Source organism: Bufo bufo, chromosome 2, assembly GCF_905171765.1.
Source record: "Bufo bufo chromosome 2, aBufBuf1.1, whole genome shotgun sequence".
NCBI classification, from domain to species: domain Eukaryota; kingdom Metazoa; phylum Chordata; class Amphibia; order Anura; family Bufonidae; genus Bufo; species Bufo bufo.
The window spans coordinates 616,619,215-616,637,813 of record NC_053390.1 but is presented as its reverse complement, the minus strand read 5'-3'; the positions used below and the strand labels follow the sequence as shown (position 1 = coordinate 616,637,813).

General features: G+C 47.5%; 1 protein-coding gene across 4 annotated transcripts in view; it reads right to left on the bottom strand.

The window, feature by feature from the left end:
- Positions 1–18,599, bottom strand: part of ABHD18 (abhydrolase domain containing 18) — a 59,312-nt gene that overhangs the window by 6,187 nt on the left and 34,526 nt on the right. For all 4 annotated transcript variants that reach the window (XM_040418435.1, XM_040418434.1, XM_040418433.1 and 1 more), the window contains 5 exons: positions 10,158–10,242; positions 9,034–9,061; positions 8,534–8,672; positions 6,921–7,010; positions 3,692–3,793 (listed from right to left, as the gene is read on the bottom strand). In XM_040418435.1, coding sequence (XP_040274369.1) covers positions 3,692–3,793; positions 6,921–7,010; positions 8,534–8,672; positions 9,034–9,061; positions 10,158–10,242 — 444 coding nt within the window. The remainder of the gene's footprint in view (positions 1–3,691; positions 3,794–6,920; positions 7,011–8,533; positions 8,673–9,033; positions 9,062–10,157; positions 10,243–18,599) is intronic.

Sequence of the window (18,599 nt, the reverse complement as noted above, 5' to 3'; positions counted from 1 at the left end):
CCACCAACCAATCACCGACCAGAGCTGAGGGGGCGAGGCCAGCACAGCACACTGCAGCTCTGACTCGAGTCCTCGGAGTAGTGCAGGGTCAGGGAGTCTAAATGAATGGAATGAGTCAAAAGAACCTAAAGATCCGACTCAGTTAGTGACTCATTCTATTCATTGAGTTAAAAGAGCCGTGAGTCAGACTGTAGAACAGGTTACACTGAGGCTGTCAGACTGTAGAACAGGTCACACTGAGGCTGTCAGACTGTAGAACAGGTCACACTGAGGCTGTCAGACTGTAGAACAGGTCACACTGAGGCTGTCAGACTGTAGAACAGGTCACACTGAGGCTGTCAGACTGTAGAACAGGTCACACTGAGGCTGTCAGACTGTAGAACAGGTCACACTGAGGCTGTCAGACTGTAGAACAGGTCACACTGAGGCTGTCGGCTCTTGTTGCAGCAGTGATAAGGAGCAGAGAGATAAGAGAAGGGACAGATGACACAGTTCAGCACATAGTTTTCCCTGTGCGTGCATTCACATTTCACATCACTTGGTTCGTTGTACTACTGTCAGTGTCAGACTGTTGTCACTGTGGGGAACAATGCACAACAGACAACAATTCACATTGCACACCACAGTGACAGCTTCCTCCTGTCCGCCTGTCCAACGTCAGCCTCAGCTTCCCTTTACTATAAAAAAATCACTCTTCCTGACTCACTCAATACTAAATCAGAGACGAGTTCAACTTCAGAGAGCTGAAGAGCCGACTCACTGCAGTGTCACTGACTGAGTCAGCAGCTGCGCATGCGCACCGGCACCTAGAGTCTTCAGTTCACTTGCGAGTCAGCTCAGCAGTCTGACTCGCCAAGTGAACCGAAGATCCGATTCTGATCCGAATGAGCTGATTCAAATGAACCGATTCACCTAAAAGATCCGAACTTCCCATCACTATCTCCTGCACACTGTGCCGTGCAGGAGGAGGAGCTTACCGGCGCACTTCCTCCTGTCCCAGAGCGCAGTGAGACAGGCCGGCTCCCTCCACATATAGCGCTCCTCCTCCTGCACACTCTGGTACGTGCAAGAGGCGGAGCTTACCGGCGCACTTCCTCCTTCCCAGGGGCGCAGTGAGAGACGGCTCCCTCCACATATAGCGCTCCTCCTCCTGCACACTCTGGTACGTGCAAGAGGCGGAGCTTACCGGCAAACTTCCTCCTTCCCAGGGGCGCAGTGAGAGACGGCTCCCTCCACATGCAGGCACCAGCGCTTTCTCCCTCAGTGCGCTCACAGGTCCCTCCTCCCCTGCAGCAGCGGCAGCACATAAGGGAGCTTCAAGCTCCAAAGGACACTTACGTGCTGCTGGAGAGGGGAGGGACATCACCACTGCCACCAATGAAATAAATGTCACATTTGGAAAGTAAGGGGTGCGTGGAGAGGGCTACAGAGAGGTGGGAACACGTCACTGACTCCAGTATCATGTTCCCATCTCCCCTGGGCCATCTTCTTTAGGTAACCTGATTAAATAAAGTGATTAAGCCCCATCAAACCATGATAGTTTTGTTCCGCATCCAATTCCCATTATTGGGGCATTGGATGCGGACCCCTTAGTTTCAATGGAGCGGAAAAAGATGCAGACAGCACACAGTGTGCTGTCTGCATCTCTTGGGGCCCCATTGTAATTAAGGGGCCGCATCCAATCCCCCAATAATGGGAATTGGATGCGGAACAAAACTATCATATGTCTGTTCTGTGGCTTGGGTTGCCACCCGGCCAGTAGTTCACCAGCAAGGCTGGTATTTTAGTTCCCTTGCCGGTGCCAGAATTTTCCTGTAAGGACTGTTAAGGTACTTTCACACTTGCGGCAGGACGGATCCGACAGGCTGTTCACCCTGTCAGATCCGTCCTGCCGCTATTTCGCCGGACTGCCACTCCCCATTGACTATAGCGGGAGTGGAGCTACGGCGCAGCATGGCAGTGCACGGCGTGAGGCCGCCAGACGAAAAAGTCGGACATGTAGTACTTTTAGTCTGGCGGCCTCTCAGTCTGGCTGCGCCGTAGCTCTGCCCCCATCCCCATTATAGTCGATGGGCACAGAGCAGCGGCACGGCGAAGTAGTGGCAAAATGGATCTGACAGGGTGAGCAGCCTGTCGGATCCGTCCTTCTGCAAGTGTGAAAGTACCCTTACTAATGAGCGCTTCCATCATGGAACGCCCATTAGTACAGCCTTTACCTCCACCGCAACTTGTGCTAGTAAAAAAATTAATAAAATTACGGTACCTCCACCTCCATTTGCTCACGCTGTGGAGAGCACTCCCTGCTGACTAGAAGCTCAAGACAGGACCTACAAGACGTCATCACGTTGGAGCACCGGTCCTGAGCGTGCAGTCAGCAGCGAATGTTCACCGCAGCCAGGTGAATGCAAATTTTATTTTATTTTTTGCAAAAGCAGAGAAGGGGGGCACTAATGGGGGCATTACTCTTACTGGGGGCACTAATGGGGACATTATTCTTACTGGGGCACTAATGTGGCCATTACTAATTCTGGGACTTACCCGGGGCGCTCCACTATAACGTCAGAGCGCCCCACGCGCATGGATCACATGATCGCATGGCATCTTTACTGTTGGCGTTCAGCTCGGACCTTCACCTGACTGCAGACCCAGGTATGTGGACCTTTAATAAAACTAGTTGAGTACCCCTGCTCTAGGCCTTTGCGGCCCATGGTAAAGTGTCATGCCTTCTTCTTTTTCCTCCCTTGTTGAATCAGCCAGCTAAGCGCATCGAGGCCCTAAGGGTAAGATTGCGTGCACACAAGACTAAACATCATCATCCTCATCATCAATGTCCTCCTGGGTCCCTAAACTGTACTGTTCAATGTGGTTTCCAGAGGTCAGACCGCACTGATCAAAAACTGATGGCTTGTTCTGAAGAATCCCTTTAGTATCTACCATTAAAGGGGTTATCCCATCATAATGATCACTGTTATATCTGTTAATGATTTGACAGTGATCATTTTTGTTTGAAATCTCTTTTTATTAGATAAGCAAATAAAATAAACAATCATCATGTCGCATGTAGCGCAGTACAGCGTATGTCACATCACATCAAGTCTAGTCATAGATCGTGATCATTTTTGTAAATATACTTTTATTAACAAATTCCCACCGATTAGGATAAAATTCATCCCCACTTACCTTATTGTTGTGACTCGGTCTCCCCTGGTTACGACCACCGCTCTTCTGCAAAATCCCGATGGTCGCGCTTGCCCAGAAGACTCCTTCTTTTCTCCCGGCCGGGCCACTCGCTGTCCTGAACGCTCACGCTGCCGCGCATGCGCGACGGTGACTTCTTCCTGGCCAGAATAGTACAGAGCTGCGAACGCGCACGCCGGCTCTGTACTATACTGGCCAGAAATAAGTCACCGTGGCGCATGCGCAGCGGCGTGCGCGTTCAGTCCAGTGCGCGGCGCGGCCAGGAGAAGACTTCAATCAAGATGAAGCCCGCCCCCAGCCAGAATCCAGGAAGTGAACGCGTGGTGGCAGCAGGTAAGTATAAAAACGCAAAGTGGGATAACCCCTTTAAGGCAGGTGCAGTCAGTTTTTAAGGAACATAAGGGGAGACGCTGCCAGAAAAGCTGCAGTGTAAATGGGCCTTTATCTGAACCATACTTGCTGCGAAATTTAAAAAAAGATAGAATGTACCTACCCCACAGTATTCAAGTAGATGCATGATCTCCTCCTCATAGACTGACTGTGTGCAGTATTGTTTTTCAAGTTCCTTCCAGTTAACAGCTCTGCTTAGAACACCCTATAAGAAAATATAGGAAATGACACTTTCGACTGGTAATGCCCAGTTGGCACCATTTTTGTCTCAATAGATCGGAGAACTGGCAGATGCATAATTAGCATATACACTTAACTGGTCTGTGACTGGGTTTTTAATATTTTCACTTGCTATGTATATTATATGTGGAGATTAAACCTATTTTTAAAGAGGTAAATAGAATATTATTTTAAATCCTTAGTGACCACCCCTATGCTTTTTTACAGCGGTCCTTATAGGGGCCTTAGGCTGGGCTGCCGCCTTTTCACAGCGGCCGGGTCTAAGCATTGCATGGATCCCCTGTACAGAGAAAAGCGGGAGTTCGACTCTCAGGAGTGCCAATCCGGGCTATTTAACCCCTTACATGCTGCGGCCAATGGCACCCGCAACCCTCTGTCTCCCATTGGCAAAGAAGCTGTGAAAAATTTAAGGTGGAATCTGAGTTTGAAAAATCTCCCCATATATATATTTGGTATCGCTGTAATCATACTGACCCAGGCAAAAAATATAACTTAAAAACTCAGTGGCAGTATTGCTGTTTTTTCCCAATGCCCTCCCAGAAATTAAGAGGTAATAAAAGTTAATCATAAAGTTATGTGTACCCCCAAAATGATACCATTTAAAACTACAACTTGTCCTGCAAAAAACAAGCCTGCAAACAGCTACATAGATGGAAAAATAAAAAAGTTATAGCTCTTGCAAGGCGACAATTAAAAAAGACAGAAAAATGCTTGGTCAGTAAGGCCCAAAACAGGCTAGCCACTAAGGGGTTAAAGGTACAGTGGGACAATTATTTTTGCCCTTTTGGGCAATTGAGATTGTTTAGCATGAAGGGGTATTGTTCCTCTAGATCAGGGATCTACGACTCCCAACATGCCCTGATAGCTGTAGGCTGTCCAAGCATGTTGGGTGTCGTAGTCTTGCAACCGCTGGAGGGCCGCAGGTTGGGCATCCCTGCTCTAGATGATGTCACTTTCCCTTCCCACACATAGAAATCGGGAAGAATGGAGATCACCTCCCATAAGCACAAGGCCGGCCTTATACTTTATTGTTCCCCCAAATGTGAATGTGGTGGCTTTGTGAGAGATCGGTCATGCCAAACTAATTTAATCAGTTTCTATGAGGAGGTAAGTTCTAGACTTGACAGCGGCAAATCAATGGATGTCGTATATCTGGACTTCTCCAAAGCATTTGACACTGTACCACATAAAAGGTTAGTATATAAAATGAGAATATGAGAATGCTCGGACTGGGAGAAAATGTCTGTATGTGGGTAAGTAACTAGCTCAGTGATAGAAAACAGAGGGTGGTTATTAACGGTACACACTCAGATTGGGTCACTGTCACTAGTGGAGTACCTCAGGGGTCAGTATTGGGCCCTATTCTCTTCAATATATTTATTAATGATCTTGTAGAAGGCTTGCATAGTAAAGTAGCAATTTTCGCAGATGACATTAAACTGTGTAAAGTAATTAATATGGAAGAGGACAGTATACTACTACAGAGGGATCGGGATAGATTGGAGGCTTGGGCAGATAAGTGGCAGATGAGGTTTAAAGGGAGTCTGTCACCACATTTGAGCATATTAGACTGATCAAATAGCGTTATATGTGCCACCCAGAACTTAAAAACGTTTTCTTTTAGCCGAAAGTGAACTTTTAAGATTATGTAAATGAGCCCTCTCATGTGCCCAGGGCGGCGTCTCAATCCTCCGAGCCCCAGGCAGCACCTCCTCAACGGCTCATAACCCCGCCCTCCGTGTGCCTCTGCCCGCCCGTTTACTCCCCTCCTCTGTCCTTTTCCACTGCGGCTGAGCGGTCAAATTCGTAGCGGGCGCATGCGCAGTAGGTATTGCGATGCCCTGCCAGGAGCGGGCATCGCATTGCGCATGAGCCCGCTACGAATTTGACCGCTCAGCCGCAGTGGAAAAGGACAGAGGAAGGGAGTAAACAGGCGAGCAGAGGCACACGGAGGGCGGGGTTATGAGCCGTTGAGGAGGTGCTGCCTGGGGCTCGGAGGATTGAGACGCCGCCCTGGGCACTTGAGGGCTCATTTACATAATCTTAAAAGATCATTTTCGGCTAAAAGAAAACTCCTTTAGATACAACAAAGGTACCGTTTTTAAGTTCTGGGTGGCACATATAACGCTATTTGATCAGTCTAATATGCTCAAATGTGGTGACAGACTCCCTTTAACACTGACAAATGTAAAGTTATGCACATGGGAAGGAATAATGTAAGTCACCCGTACATACTAAATGGTAAAACACTCGGTAACACTGACATGGAAAAGGATCTAGGAATTTTAATAAACAGCAAACTAAGCTGCAAAAACCAGTGTCAGGCAGGTGCTGCCAAGGCCAATAAGATAATGGGTTGCACCAAAAGGGGCATAGATGCCCGTGATGAGAACATAGTCCTACCACTTTACAAATCATTAGTCAGACCACACATGGAGTACTGTGTACAGTTCTGGGCTTCTGTAAACAAGGCAGACATAGAGCTGGAGAGGGTCCAGAGGAGGGCAACTAAAGTAATAACTGGAATGGGGCAACTACAGTACCCTGAAAGATTATCAACATTAGGGTTATTCACTTTAGAAACAGATGACTAAGGGGAGATCTAATTACTATGTATAAATATATCAGGGGTCAGTACAGAGATCTCTCCCATCATCTATTTATCCCCAGGACTGTGACTGTGACGAGGGGACATCCTCTGCGTCTGGAGAAAAGAAGGTTTGTACACAAACATAGAAAAGGATTCTTTACGGTAAGAGCAGTGAGACTATGGAACTCTCTGCCTGAGGAGGTGGTGATGGTGAGTTCACTAAAGGAATTCAAGAGGGGCCTGGATGTATTTCTGGAGCGTAATAATATTACAGGCTATAGCTACTAGAGAGGGGTCATTGATCCAGGGAGTTATTCTGATTGTCTGATTGGAGTCGGGAAGGAATTTTCTATTCCCCTAAAATGAGGAAAATTGGCTTCTACCTCACAGGGTTTTTTTTGCCTTCCTCTGGATCAACTTGCAGGATGACAGGCCGAACTGATGTACTATGTTACTATATGTTGAAGACGATCACAGGTATATACAGAGGATAGCATATTACCGTGGTAAAGACTGCAGAGGCTGTTGACCATGAAAGGCATGGAATTAATGGTATCGGTTTAGGCCAGTTGGTAGCTGCTAAAGAAGCCATCTAAAATAACAGTAAGAAAACAAAGAAAAAACTCAGAAGCAAAACAAACGTTACAAGCTGTTTTAGATCCAAGAGGATAAGGGGGAACTAACATGTGGCACTTTGGTTGCCGAAACTGTCCAATACTCCGTAATGGGGCTTGTAGAACCCAAGCACAAGCTGCAGATACATCCCCACACATTTTTAGTTGCATTAGTTTTTATTTTACTCACTTATAAAGTGCTGACCTATTCCGCAGCGCTTTACAGACATTATCATCACAGTGTGAGTCCCTATCACTACGGCAGGAGACCAGAGTTCCCAGAGGAAACCCACAAACCATAGGGAGAACATACAAACTCCATGCAGAGGTCGTCATTTCGGACCTAGAGTCCCCAGCTCTGGAAGACACAATGCCAACCACTGAGCCATCGTGCTGCCAGATTTGTTGTGTTTCTGCAACTAGTCTGCTGTGTGAAGTCAAACCACTGAGACTGCGCTAGAAGGGATAACCCAATCACTTCTTACAGAACAGCTACAGGCCTTAGAGTGATCTCTGCTTCAAGGCCAAAATAGTGTATGCACTTTATATGGCATAAGCTGCAGGGTACCTTCTTAGTTCTCATTATTGTTTGCCTACTCTTTTATATATTGCATAAGGCCTCATGCACGCGGCCGAGAGCGGTCCGTGGTAACCCGGCCGGGATTCCTGCTGACAACAGGAGCGCACGGCGTCATTGGTTGCTATGACGCCGTGCGCTTCATGCCGCCGCTGCTGTACAGTAGTACACAATACGAGTGTATTACTGCAGCGGCGGCATGAAGCGCACGGCGTCATAGCAACCAATGACGCCGTGCGCTCCTGTTGTCAGCAGGAATCCCGGCCGGGTTACCACGGACCGCTCTCGGGCGCGGAACACGGCCGTGTGCATGAGGCCTAAGTATTAATTATTTGTCTAGCACCGAACATTTTAAGAAGTCCGGCTTCCCCACTGATAGCTTTACAGACATGTTTTTAACTGTTGCTACAGAAAAGGGAAGCCGGCTACCAGAGAAGCCCCCCTATAGAGAAGGAAGAGATGTCCCTACCTTCTGGTTTGCTATATGCATGGCGCCCAATGATCAGTGACAAGATGAGGATATAACAGTACTGCTTCGCTGGTCCAGTTTGGGCAGTCATGTGATTGCCAGGTTCTGGGAAGGTGTAGAAGCTGCTGGGTCTTAGCAGACCCAGATCATCTCTTCTCTCCATCTCAAGAGCCTGGATTTTGTAATAGCAGTATGGGCAATGTTCTCAGAGAGTTATATGCTCCCAAACACGTTTTTATATTGGTTGTAGAGACTAGAGCAGGGCTGGCCAACCTGCGGCTCTCCAGCTGTCTTAAAACTACAATTCCCACCATGCCCTGCTGTAGGCTGATATCTGTAAGCAGTCTAGGCATGCTGGGAGTTGTAGTTTTGCAACAGCTGGAGAGCCGCAGGTTGGCCATTCCTGGACTAGAGGGTGAAATAATGTCGCACATTAGAAGTGTCTGTAAACTTACATGTCCTCCCATTGAAATGCCGGTCATTCCCAGAGGACCATACCCTTCTCTCTCCAGCCAGTGAAGGAGGGCCGCTGACTCCAGCACAAGGGCACCACCCATGACAAATAAGTCAGAAACATTCTTTAAGCTTGATCTCCTTTTCATTGCAGGCAAGAGGAGAAAACACAAAATGGACAGTTAGGTCAGAGTAGTGTTGGACTGCAGACTTCACAATCAATGTAAAAAAAAAATTAAAGCAGAAGCCATAAAGTACATGACAATCTCTTTCTAAGAAAGCTAGAACCAGCCGTGTACCTCACATGGATCCGGAGATCTCCCCATTCATTGCTCCAATTATTTCAAGATGGCAGCTTAGAGGGTGTGTCCTGTCTGCTGCAGCTAATCAACATGCAGGTCTAGGCTAAGCCTCAGATTATTGCAGCAGATTGTTTTTTTCCCGCTGAAAAATCAGCTGCCCAGATAGCTTAATGGAAGCGTTAAAACACACAATGACTTACCGTTGGTCCTTTGGTTTTCTGTAGCCATTTAAGAAACCACGTCAAGGAAAAATAGAAAACATATGCATTTTGTTGCTAGTCAAAAACTAACATTTTAGGGTCTATGCAGACTGCATGTATTTTCCTACATATAGCTACGACAAAAGCCTGACTTTTGTCATTTTATATCATACTGTTCATTTTTCCATCACATTATACACTGTTTGTATCCAGGAGTTACAGATATGAGGTGGACGGGACAGGGGCTGCTGTGCATGTGTGCCTATGTGCACTCCCATGATCCTGGTCACCTGAGAGGCCAGCACTTTTTTCTATAGTGTGTAAAGGAACATGTAAAGCTTGTAGCTGCTATACTCAGTGCTGCCATGAGATGGTTGTCTGCGAATAGATAGCTTCTCACAGGAGCCCGCATCCTCCGCTATGGAGAGTCATACTTACCTGCTACCTGCAGCTCTATTCATGAGCACTGAATAAGGCCCCATAAACATTAGTGTATTGTCCACTAAACCTGCCGAGAATGGGGAGGAGACAGACTGGACAAAGTGAATATTTTCGCCTGATCCTTTTGTTCTCCTGGGAGATAAGCCGCTGTCAGAAGTGTCTGGCAGTGGCTTTCTCCTCATTGAATATACACATACATGTTCTGCTGACCCAAAAGTGTATGTGTATGAGGGAGCTGGAAGAGACAGCCATTGGCCAAACGTGTATACATGTGTCTGGCTGCCCTTAAAGGGGTTTTTCCATCTCAGTCTATGGGGGCATATCTCTAGGATATGTCCCCATTGTCTGATAGGTGTGGGTCCCACCCCTGGGACCTGCACCTACACTGAGAACATAGCCTTGATAGTTGTGGAGGGCTCACTGCGAATCGGTAGCCGCCCTCCATTCATTTCTATGGGGCCGCCGAAAATAGCCAAGCGCTGGCTCGGCTATTTCTGCCTGCCCAATAGAAATGAATGGGAGCGATGGCCACACATTTACTACTATGGGGCGAGCGCTTCGTGGTGGCTGGACCTAGCGATATGCCCCCATTGTCTCAGTTGGGAATATCCCTTTAATCTTGGACATATTACGAAAAAGAACCAACACATTAGTTAACAGGCCATTTTATTTACAAAGGATATAATAAGGATTTTCTAACAACAGGGAAGCCATGCCAGCCTCTTTGAGCATAGGACGGGCCATTAACGTTCGCCTTCTCCAGAAATACTACAGGTGGGGAACAAGAAATGCATTAGTTCAGAGCGATTTTTTTTTTTGCAGTTACACTATGTAAATTCATTCGGGTAAAAGTTGCTTTGTAGTGTGAGGTTTTCCCTGAGAACAGAGTACAGATCATCACCTCCAAAAACGTGGTTTAAGAAGTGCTGCTGTCTGATACTGTTCCTTTTTTATTATGAGTAGTCAAACCCTCCACCACAAATATATAAGCTACCCAAAAGTATAGCAGATACATACTGCATTAGTACAGAATCACTACTGGCACAAATATTAAAACAGGGTCTACTCTGTATGAATGATGGCATACACAAAACCATGAATGCCAGGATAACCTAGAAGCGTTATTGTAGCTGTAGACGTTAGCACGTCGGTTAAAATTACCCAATCATTATGGTACTTACACTAACCAAAAATATAAACACAACACTTTCGGTTTTGCTCCCATTTTGCATGAGCTGAACTCAAAGATCTGAAACATTTTCTACATACACAAAAGACCCATTACTCTCAAATATTGTTCACAAATCTGTCTAAGGCCTCATGCACACCGCAAAACGGGGTTCCGTTGGTCCGTGACCGTTTTTTCATCCGTGGGTCTTCCTTGATTTTTGGAGGATCCACGGACATGAAAAAAAAGTCGTTTTGGTGTCCGCCCGGCCGTGCGGAGCCAAACGGATCCGTCCTGACTTACAATGCAAGTCAATGGGGACGGATCCGTTTGACGTTGACACAATATGGTGCAATTGCAAACGGATCCGTCCCCCATTGACTTTCAATGTAAAGTCTGGACGGATCCGTCCCCCATTGACTTTCAATGTAAAGTCAGGAGTTAATATACCATAGGATCAGAGTTTTCTCCAATCTGATGGTATATTTTAAATTGAAGCGTCCCCAACACCATGGGAACGCCTCTGTTAGAATATACCATCGGATTTGAGTTACATCGTGAAAACTCATATCCGACAGTATATTCTAACACAGAGGCGTTCCCATGGTGATGGGGATGCTTCAAGTTAGAATATACTACGAACTGTGTACATGACTGCCCCCTGCTGCCTGGCAGCACCGATCTCTTACAGGGGGCTGTGATCCGCACAATTAACCCCTCAGGTGCCCCCCCCCCCGGCCCCCCTCTATTGTATTAATATCATTGGTGGCCAGTGTGCGGCCTCCCCCCCCGATCATTGGTGGCAGCGGAGAGTACCGATCGGAGTCCCAGTTTAATCGCTGGGGCTCCGATCAGTAACCATGGCAACCAGGACGCTACTGCAGTCCTGGTTGCCATGGTTACTTAGCAATATTAGAAGCATCATACTTACCTGCTGCGCTGTGTGTGACCGGCCGGGAGCTCCTCCTACTGGTAAGTGACAGGTCTGTGCGGCGCATTGCTTAATGATCTGTCACTTACCAGTAGGAGGAGCTCCCGGCCGGTCACAGACAGCGCAGCAGGTAAGTATGATGCTTCTAATATTGCTAAGTAACCATGGCAACCAGGACTGCAGTAGCGTCCTGGTTGCCATGGTTACCGATCAGAGCCCCAGCGATTAAACTGCCACCAATGATCGGGGGGGGGGGGGGGGCGCACACTGGCCACCAATGATATTAATACAATAGAGGGGGGGCCGCACACTGGCCACCAATGATAATAAAATAGAGGGAGGGAGGGGGGCCGCACTGGCCACCAATGATATTAATACAATAGAGGGAGGGGGGCCGCACACTGGCTACCTACCAATGATAATACAATAAAGGGAGGGAGGGGGGGCCGCACTGGCCACCAATGAAATTAAAACTGGGGAGGGAGGGGGGGGGTCTGCCCCTTGCTGCCTGGCAGCCCCTGATCTCTTAAAGGGGGCTATGATACGCACAATTAACCCCTTCAGGTGCGGCACCTGAGGGGTTAATTGTGCTGATCACAGCCCCCTGTGAGAGATCGGGTGCTGCCAGGCAGCAGTCATCTACACAGTTCGTAGTATATTCTAACTAGAAGCGTCCCCATCATTATGGGAACGCCTCTCTGTTAGAATATACTGTCTGATTTGAGTTTTCACAAAGCTTTTATGCAGACGGATCTTCGGATCCGTTTGTATGAAAGTAGCCTACGGACACGGATGCCAATCTTGTGTGCATCCGTGTTTTTTCATGGACCCATTGACTTGAATGGGTCCGTGAACCGTTGTCCGTCAAAAAAATAGGACAGGTCATATTTTTTTTGACGGACAGGATACACGGATCACGGAGGCGGATGACAAACGGTGCATTTTCCGAGTTTTCAACGGAAAATCACGGAAAACGGAACAACGGCCGCGGGTGCACACAACGGTCGTGTGCATGAGGCCTTAATCTGTGTTAGTGAGCACTTCTCCTTTGCTGAGATACTCCATCCCACCTCACAGGTGTGGCATATCAAGGTGCTGATTAAACAGCATGAATATTGCACAAGTGTTCCTTAGACTGCCCACAATGAAAGGACACTCTGAAATGTGCAGTTTGATCACACAGCACAATGCCACAGATGTTGCAACGTTTGAGGGAGCGTGCAATCGGCATGCTGACTGTAGGAATGTCTACCAGAGCTGTTGCCCGTGCAATGAATGTTCATTTCTCTACCATAAGCCGTCTCCAAAAGCATTTCAGAGAATTTGGCAGTACATCCAACCGGCCTCACAACCGCAGACCACGTGTAACCACACCAGCCCAGGACCTCCACATCCAGCATGTTCACCTCTATGATAGTCTGAGACCAGCCACCCGGACAGCTGCAGCAACAATCGGTTTGCATAACCAAAGAATTTCTACACAAACTGTCAGAAACCGTCTCAGGGAAGCTCATCTGGGGTCCTCATCGGGGTCTGGACCTGACTGCAGTTCGTCGCCATAACCGACTTGAGTGGGCAAATGCTCACATTCGATGGCGTCTGGCACGTTGGAGAGGTGTTCTGTTCATGGATGAGTCCCGGTTTTCACTGTTCAGAGCAAAAGGCAGACAGCGTGTGTGGCGTCGTGTGGGTGAGCGGTTTGCCGACGTCAACGTTGTGGATCGAGTGGTCCATGGTGGCGGTGGGGTTATGGTATGGGCCGGCGTATGTTATGGACAACCAACACAGGTGCATTTTAAGGATGGCATTTTGAATGCACAGAGATACCGTGACGAGATCCTGAGGCCCATTGTTGTGACATTCATCCACGACCATCACCTCATGTTACAGCATGATAATGCATGGCCCCATATTGCAAGGATCTGTACACAATTCTTGGAAGCTGAAAACATCCCAGTTCTTGCATGGCCAGCATACTCACCAGACATGTCACCCATTGAGCATGTTTGGGATGCTCTGGATTGGCGTATATGACAGCGTGTTCCAGTTCCTGCCAATATTCTGCACCTTCGCACAGCTATTGAAGAGGATTGGACCAACAGGCCACAATCAACAACCTGATCAACTCTATGCGATGGAGATGTGTTGCACTGCGTGAGGCAAATGGTGGCCACACCAGATACTGACTGGTTTTCTGACCCCCCCCCCCCCCTCCCAGTAAGGTAAAACTGTGCACATTTCAGAGTGACCTTTCATTGTGGGCAGTCTAAGGCACACCTGTGCAATATTCATGCTGTCTAATCAGCACCTTGATATGCCACACCTGTGAGGTGGGATGGATTATCTCCACAAAAGGAGAAGTGCTCACTAAAACAGATTTAGACAGATTTGTGAACAATATTTGAGAGTAATGGGTCTTTTGTGTATGTAGAAAATGTTTCAGATCTTTTAGAAACATGGATCGCACGTCCACATCTATTATTATTAGACTGCTGGCTCATGCCGCCTACTGGCGCTGTGCTGGTCATCATGTGGTGCTGCGCCAATTTAGATTAGGCACCCACTAGCAGAGGCAACCTTGATGTGGTGAGTGGGCTTCTGTATTTGCCTCTTGTACAGTATGTAGACTAAGGCTTGGTATACTACTATTATTTATGCTGAGAAGCAATATGAATTGCGCCAAGAAACAGATCAACGCATTGCATGGGGATGTGCGATCCATGTTTTTCTCTTTTTGTTGGACATTTTTTTAGTGCTCCTCTTTAGTGATGGACGAATATCGGCCGGGACGGTTCGTGAACGCGTTCGCCGCGGGCCCCATTGATTTTAATGGCAGGCGAACCTGAAAAACCTTCAGGTCATATTTGCAGCCACCAAATACTTATTAGAAGTGAACAAATAGTCCCACGACATGGACAGTGACATACCAGAGGGGGATCATTGGCAAAAATTCCCCCCAAAAATATATATTTTAATCAGGGGCCATTTTTATGTGCCTTAAAGGGAAACTCTAAAAAAAAATGTGCCCTGCTGGAGCCCAGAAATTTTTTATCTTAGGCCACGGGAGTACAGGCTCCAAAAATTAGGCATTCACCTGACAGAAAAGAACTTGCGATTATGTGGCTGGAGATGCATTAGGCGGTCACTGGATAAAAATGTTACTGTAGGCCACTGGTGTAGAGGCCCCATAAATTAGGCATTCACCCGACAGAAAAGGCCTTTTATGCCACTGTATATACATAAGACAAGGACCATTCTTTGTTCTGGGTGGTGGTGGATATGTGTGGGCTGGCATGAGGAAATTCAATTACACGTGGTCGTCACAGGTGGTGAATTCCTCCGAGATCCATGCCTCACTCATTTTTAGAAATGTGAGGTAGTCCACACTGTTGTGAGCTAGGCAAGTGCACTTATCGGTCACGATCCCCCCTGGTGCGCTGAACATCCTTTCGGACAGGACACTCGACGAGGGGGAAGCCAAGAGTTCCATTGCAAATTGTGGCAGCTCTGGCCAGAGGTCAAGCCTGCACACCCAGTAGTCGAGGGTGCAGGCTCAGAGCATCCACATCGACCGTTAACCTGATGTAGTCAGACACCTGTCGGTCTAGGCGTTCCCTGAGGCTGGATCCAGAGGGCGGCTGTCGATGGGTTGGATGCAAGAATGATCTCATATCCGAAGTGACCAAAACATCTTCAAACCGCCCTCTTCTTGCAGGCGCGGTAGGATTGGTACGTGCATCTGTATCGCTGTGGGTGGAAATTCCTCTGCCAGCGCCCGCAACAGCAGAATGCAGTAAGGGCTGGAGATGCTGCATTTTACCAGCCCTCTATGATGTACCGGGGGTCTAAGTACGTTGCCACCCAGTACTGTTCCTTGCCCTTTGTGCTTTTTATACGGGGGTCCCTCTTCAAACACTGGAGCATGAAGGCCCCCATTTGCACAAAATTGGAAGCGGTGGAGCAACCTGGCTCCTGCTCATTACACAGGAGAATGTCGTCCTCTGTCTCCTACCCCCAGCCACGGACAACACTAGGGATCCCCGAAAAGTTTAAAGTCTCCCTCAAAGCCTGCTCTTCTTTCTCCTCCTCCTCACCCCAGCCACCATTCTCCTCTGACTCCTCCTCAGACTCCTGCTGACTTGTCTCAGATGGAGTAGCCCCCTCCCCGGGAATTCATTCAGCATTGCGACTTCCTCATCTTCCAGCTCCTGTTCCTTGACGGCTTGATCAATGACACGACGCAATGCACGCTCCAGAAAGAAGGCGTAAGGCACAATGTCACTGATGGCGCCCTGGCTGCGACTGACCAGTTTGGTGATCTCATCAAATGGCTGCAGAAGTCTGCATGCGTCAAGCATGAGCAGCCACTGGCGCGGTGAAAAGAAACCAAGCTCCCCAGAACCTGCTGCAGAGTTCGTACAGGTAGTCGTTAACGGCACGTTGCTGCTGGAGCAGCCCGTTAAGCATATACAAGGTGGAGTTCCAGCGCGTCGGGCTGTCACAAATCAGACGTCTGACGGGCAAGTGGTGTCGCTGCTGAACGTCAGCAAGGCGAACCATGGTCGTGTAAGATCTTCTAAAATGGCCTAAGATTTTCCTGGCCTGCCACAAGATATCCTGGACCCCGGGGTATTTGGCAACGAATCGCTGCACGACTAAGTTTAGGATGTGTGCCATGCACGGCACATGTGTCATTTTGCCCTGTTTCAGAACGCTCAGCAGTCAAATTGAGCCGGGTTAGCCACTGATTGGCCTGTGACCGCAGAGCTGAAAGCAGTGCAGGACCGGTGTGGCTCTTGGCTTCCAGGCACAACAGCCACAGCACAGCATGGCAACGTCTCACCTGGGACATCGCATAGGTTCTGGGGAGCTTGGGGGGCGCAGCGGAAGAAGCGGAAAAGGAGGAGTCAGCCGAGGTGGAGACGGAGGATGGAGTAGGAGGAGAAGAAGAAGAGGCAGGCCTGCATGCAATCCTTGGCGGTAACACCAAATCCACACGGGAGCCACAGGTTACATGCTTGACGTCAGAAGGTCCACCCAGTGGGCAGTAAAAGTTATGTACCTTCCCTGCCCGTGTTTGCTAGACCACGTGTCTGTGGTCAGATGTATCTTAGCAAAGACACTGTGTGCCAGAGATATATTAACTTGCCGATGAACGTGGCCATACAGCTCTGGGATGCCCTTCTAGGAGAAATATTTCCTTCCGGGGACCATCCATTGCGGTGTGCCAATGGCCACAAATTTTCTAAATGCCTCCAAGTCCACCAGTTTATATGGCAGTAGTTGGCGGCCTAGCAGTTCCGACAAGCCAGAGGGCAACGGTTGGGCAAGAGGGTTATCCAGAGTCATCAACTTTTTACGCTCAAACATTTGGGCCACGGAAGCCTGCCTTCTGCCAGATGAACGCGACGACGTCACGGTGGAAGGTGGAGTGGAGGACAAATGGGGAGGAGAAAGGAGAAGAGGCAGGACATGGAGCGCCGGGAGTGTGGCTATGTGGGTTCTGACGGCGTTGCTCCAACTGGGCTCGGTGATGGGAGGCCAGGTGCCTTCTTAACCACCTCAGCCCCCAGTGCTTAAACACCCTGAAAGACCAGGCCACTTTTTACACTTCTGACCTACACTACTTTCACCGTTTATTGCTCGGTCATGCAACTTACCACCCAAATGAATTTTACCTCCTTTTCTTCTCACTAATAGAGCTTTCATTTGGTGGTATTTCTTTGCTGCTGACATTTTTACTTTTTTTGTTATTAATCGAAATTTAACGATTTTTTTGCAAAAAAATGACATTTTTCACTTTCAGGTGTAAAATTTTGCAAAAAAAAACGACATCCATATAGAAATTTTGCTCTAAATTTATAGTTCTACATGTCTTTGATAAAAAAAAAATGTTTGGGTAAAAAAAAAATGGTTTGGGTAAAAGTTATAGCGTTTACAAACTATGGTACAAAAATGTGAATTTCCGCTTTTTGAAGCAGCTCTGACTTTCTGAGCACCTGTCATGTTTCCTGAGGTTCTACAATGCCCAGACAGTACAAACACCCCACAAATGACCCCATTTCTGAAAGTAGACACCCTAAGGTATTCACTGATGGGCATAGTGAGTTCATAGAACTTTTTATTTTTTGTCACAAGTTAGCGGAAAATGATGATTTTTTTTTTTTTTTTTTTTTTTTCTTACAAAGTCTCATATTCCACTAACTTGTGACAAAAAATAAAAAGTTCTATGAACTCACTATGCCCATCAGCGAATACCTTGGGGTCTCTTCTTTCCAAAATGGGGTCACTTGTGGGGTAGTTATACTGCCCTGGCATTCTAGGGGCCCAAATGTGTGGTAAGGAGTTTGAAATCAAATTCTGTAAAAATTGACCTGTGAAATCCGAAAGGTGCTCTTTGGAATATGGGCCCCTTTGCCCACCTAGGCTGCAAAAAAGTGTCACACATCTGGTATCTCCGTACTCAGGAGAAGGTGGGGAATGTGTTTTGGGGTGTCATTTTATATATACCCATGCTGGGTGAGAGAAATATCTTGGCAAAAGACAACTTTTCCCATTTTTTTATACAAAGTTGGCATTTGACCAAGATATTTATCTCACCCAGCATGGGTATATGTAAAAAGACACCCCAAAACACATTCCTCAACTTCTCCTGAGTACGGAGATACCAGATGTGTGACACTTTTTTGCAGCCTAGGTGGGCAAAGGGGCCCATATTCCAAAGAGCACCTTTCGGATTTCACAGGTCAATTTTTACAGAATTTGATTTCAAACTCCTTACCACACATTTGGGCCCCTAGAATGCCAGGGCAGTATAACTACCCCACAAGTGACCCCATTTTGGAAAGAAGACACCCCAAGGTATTCCGTGAGGGGCATGGCGAGTTCCTAGAATTTTTTATTTTTTGTCACAAGTTAGTGGAAAATGATGATTTTTTTTTTTTTTTTTTTTTTCATACAAAGTCTCATATTCCACTAACTTGTGACAAAAAATAAAAACTTCCATGAACTCACTATGCCCATCAG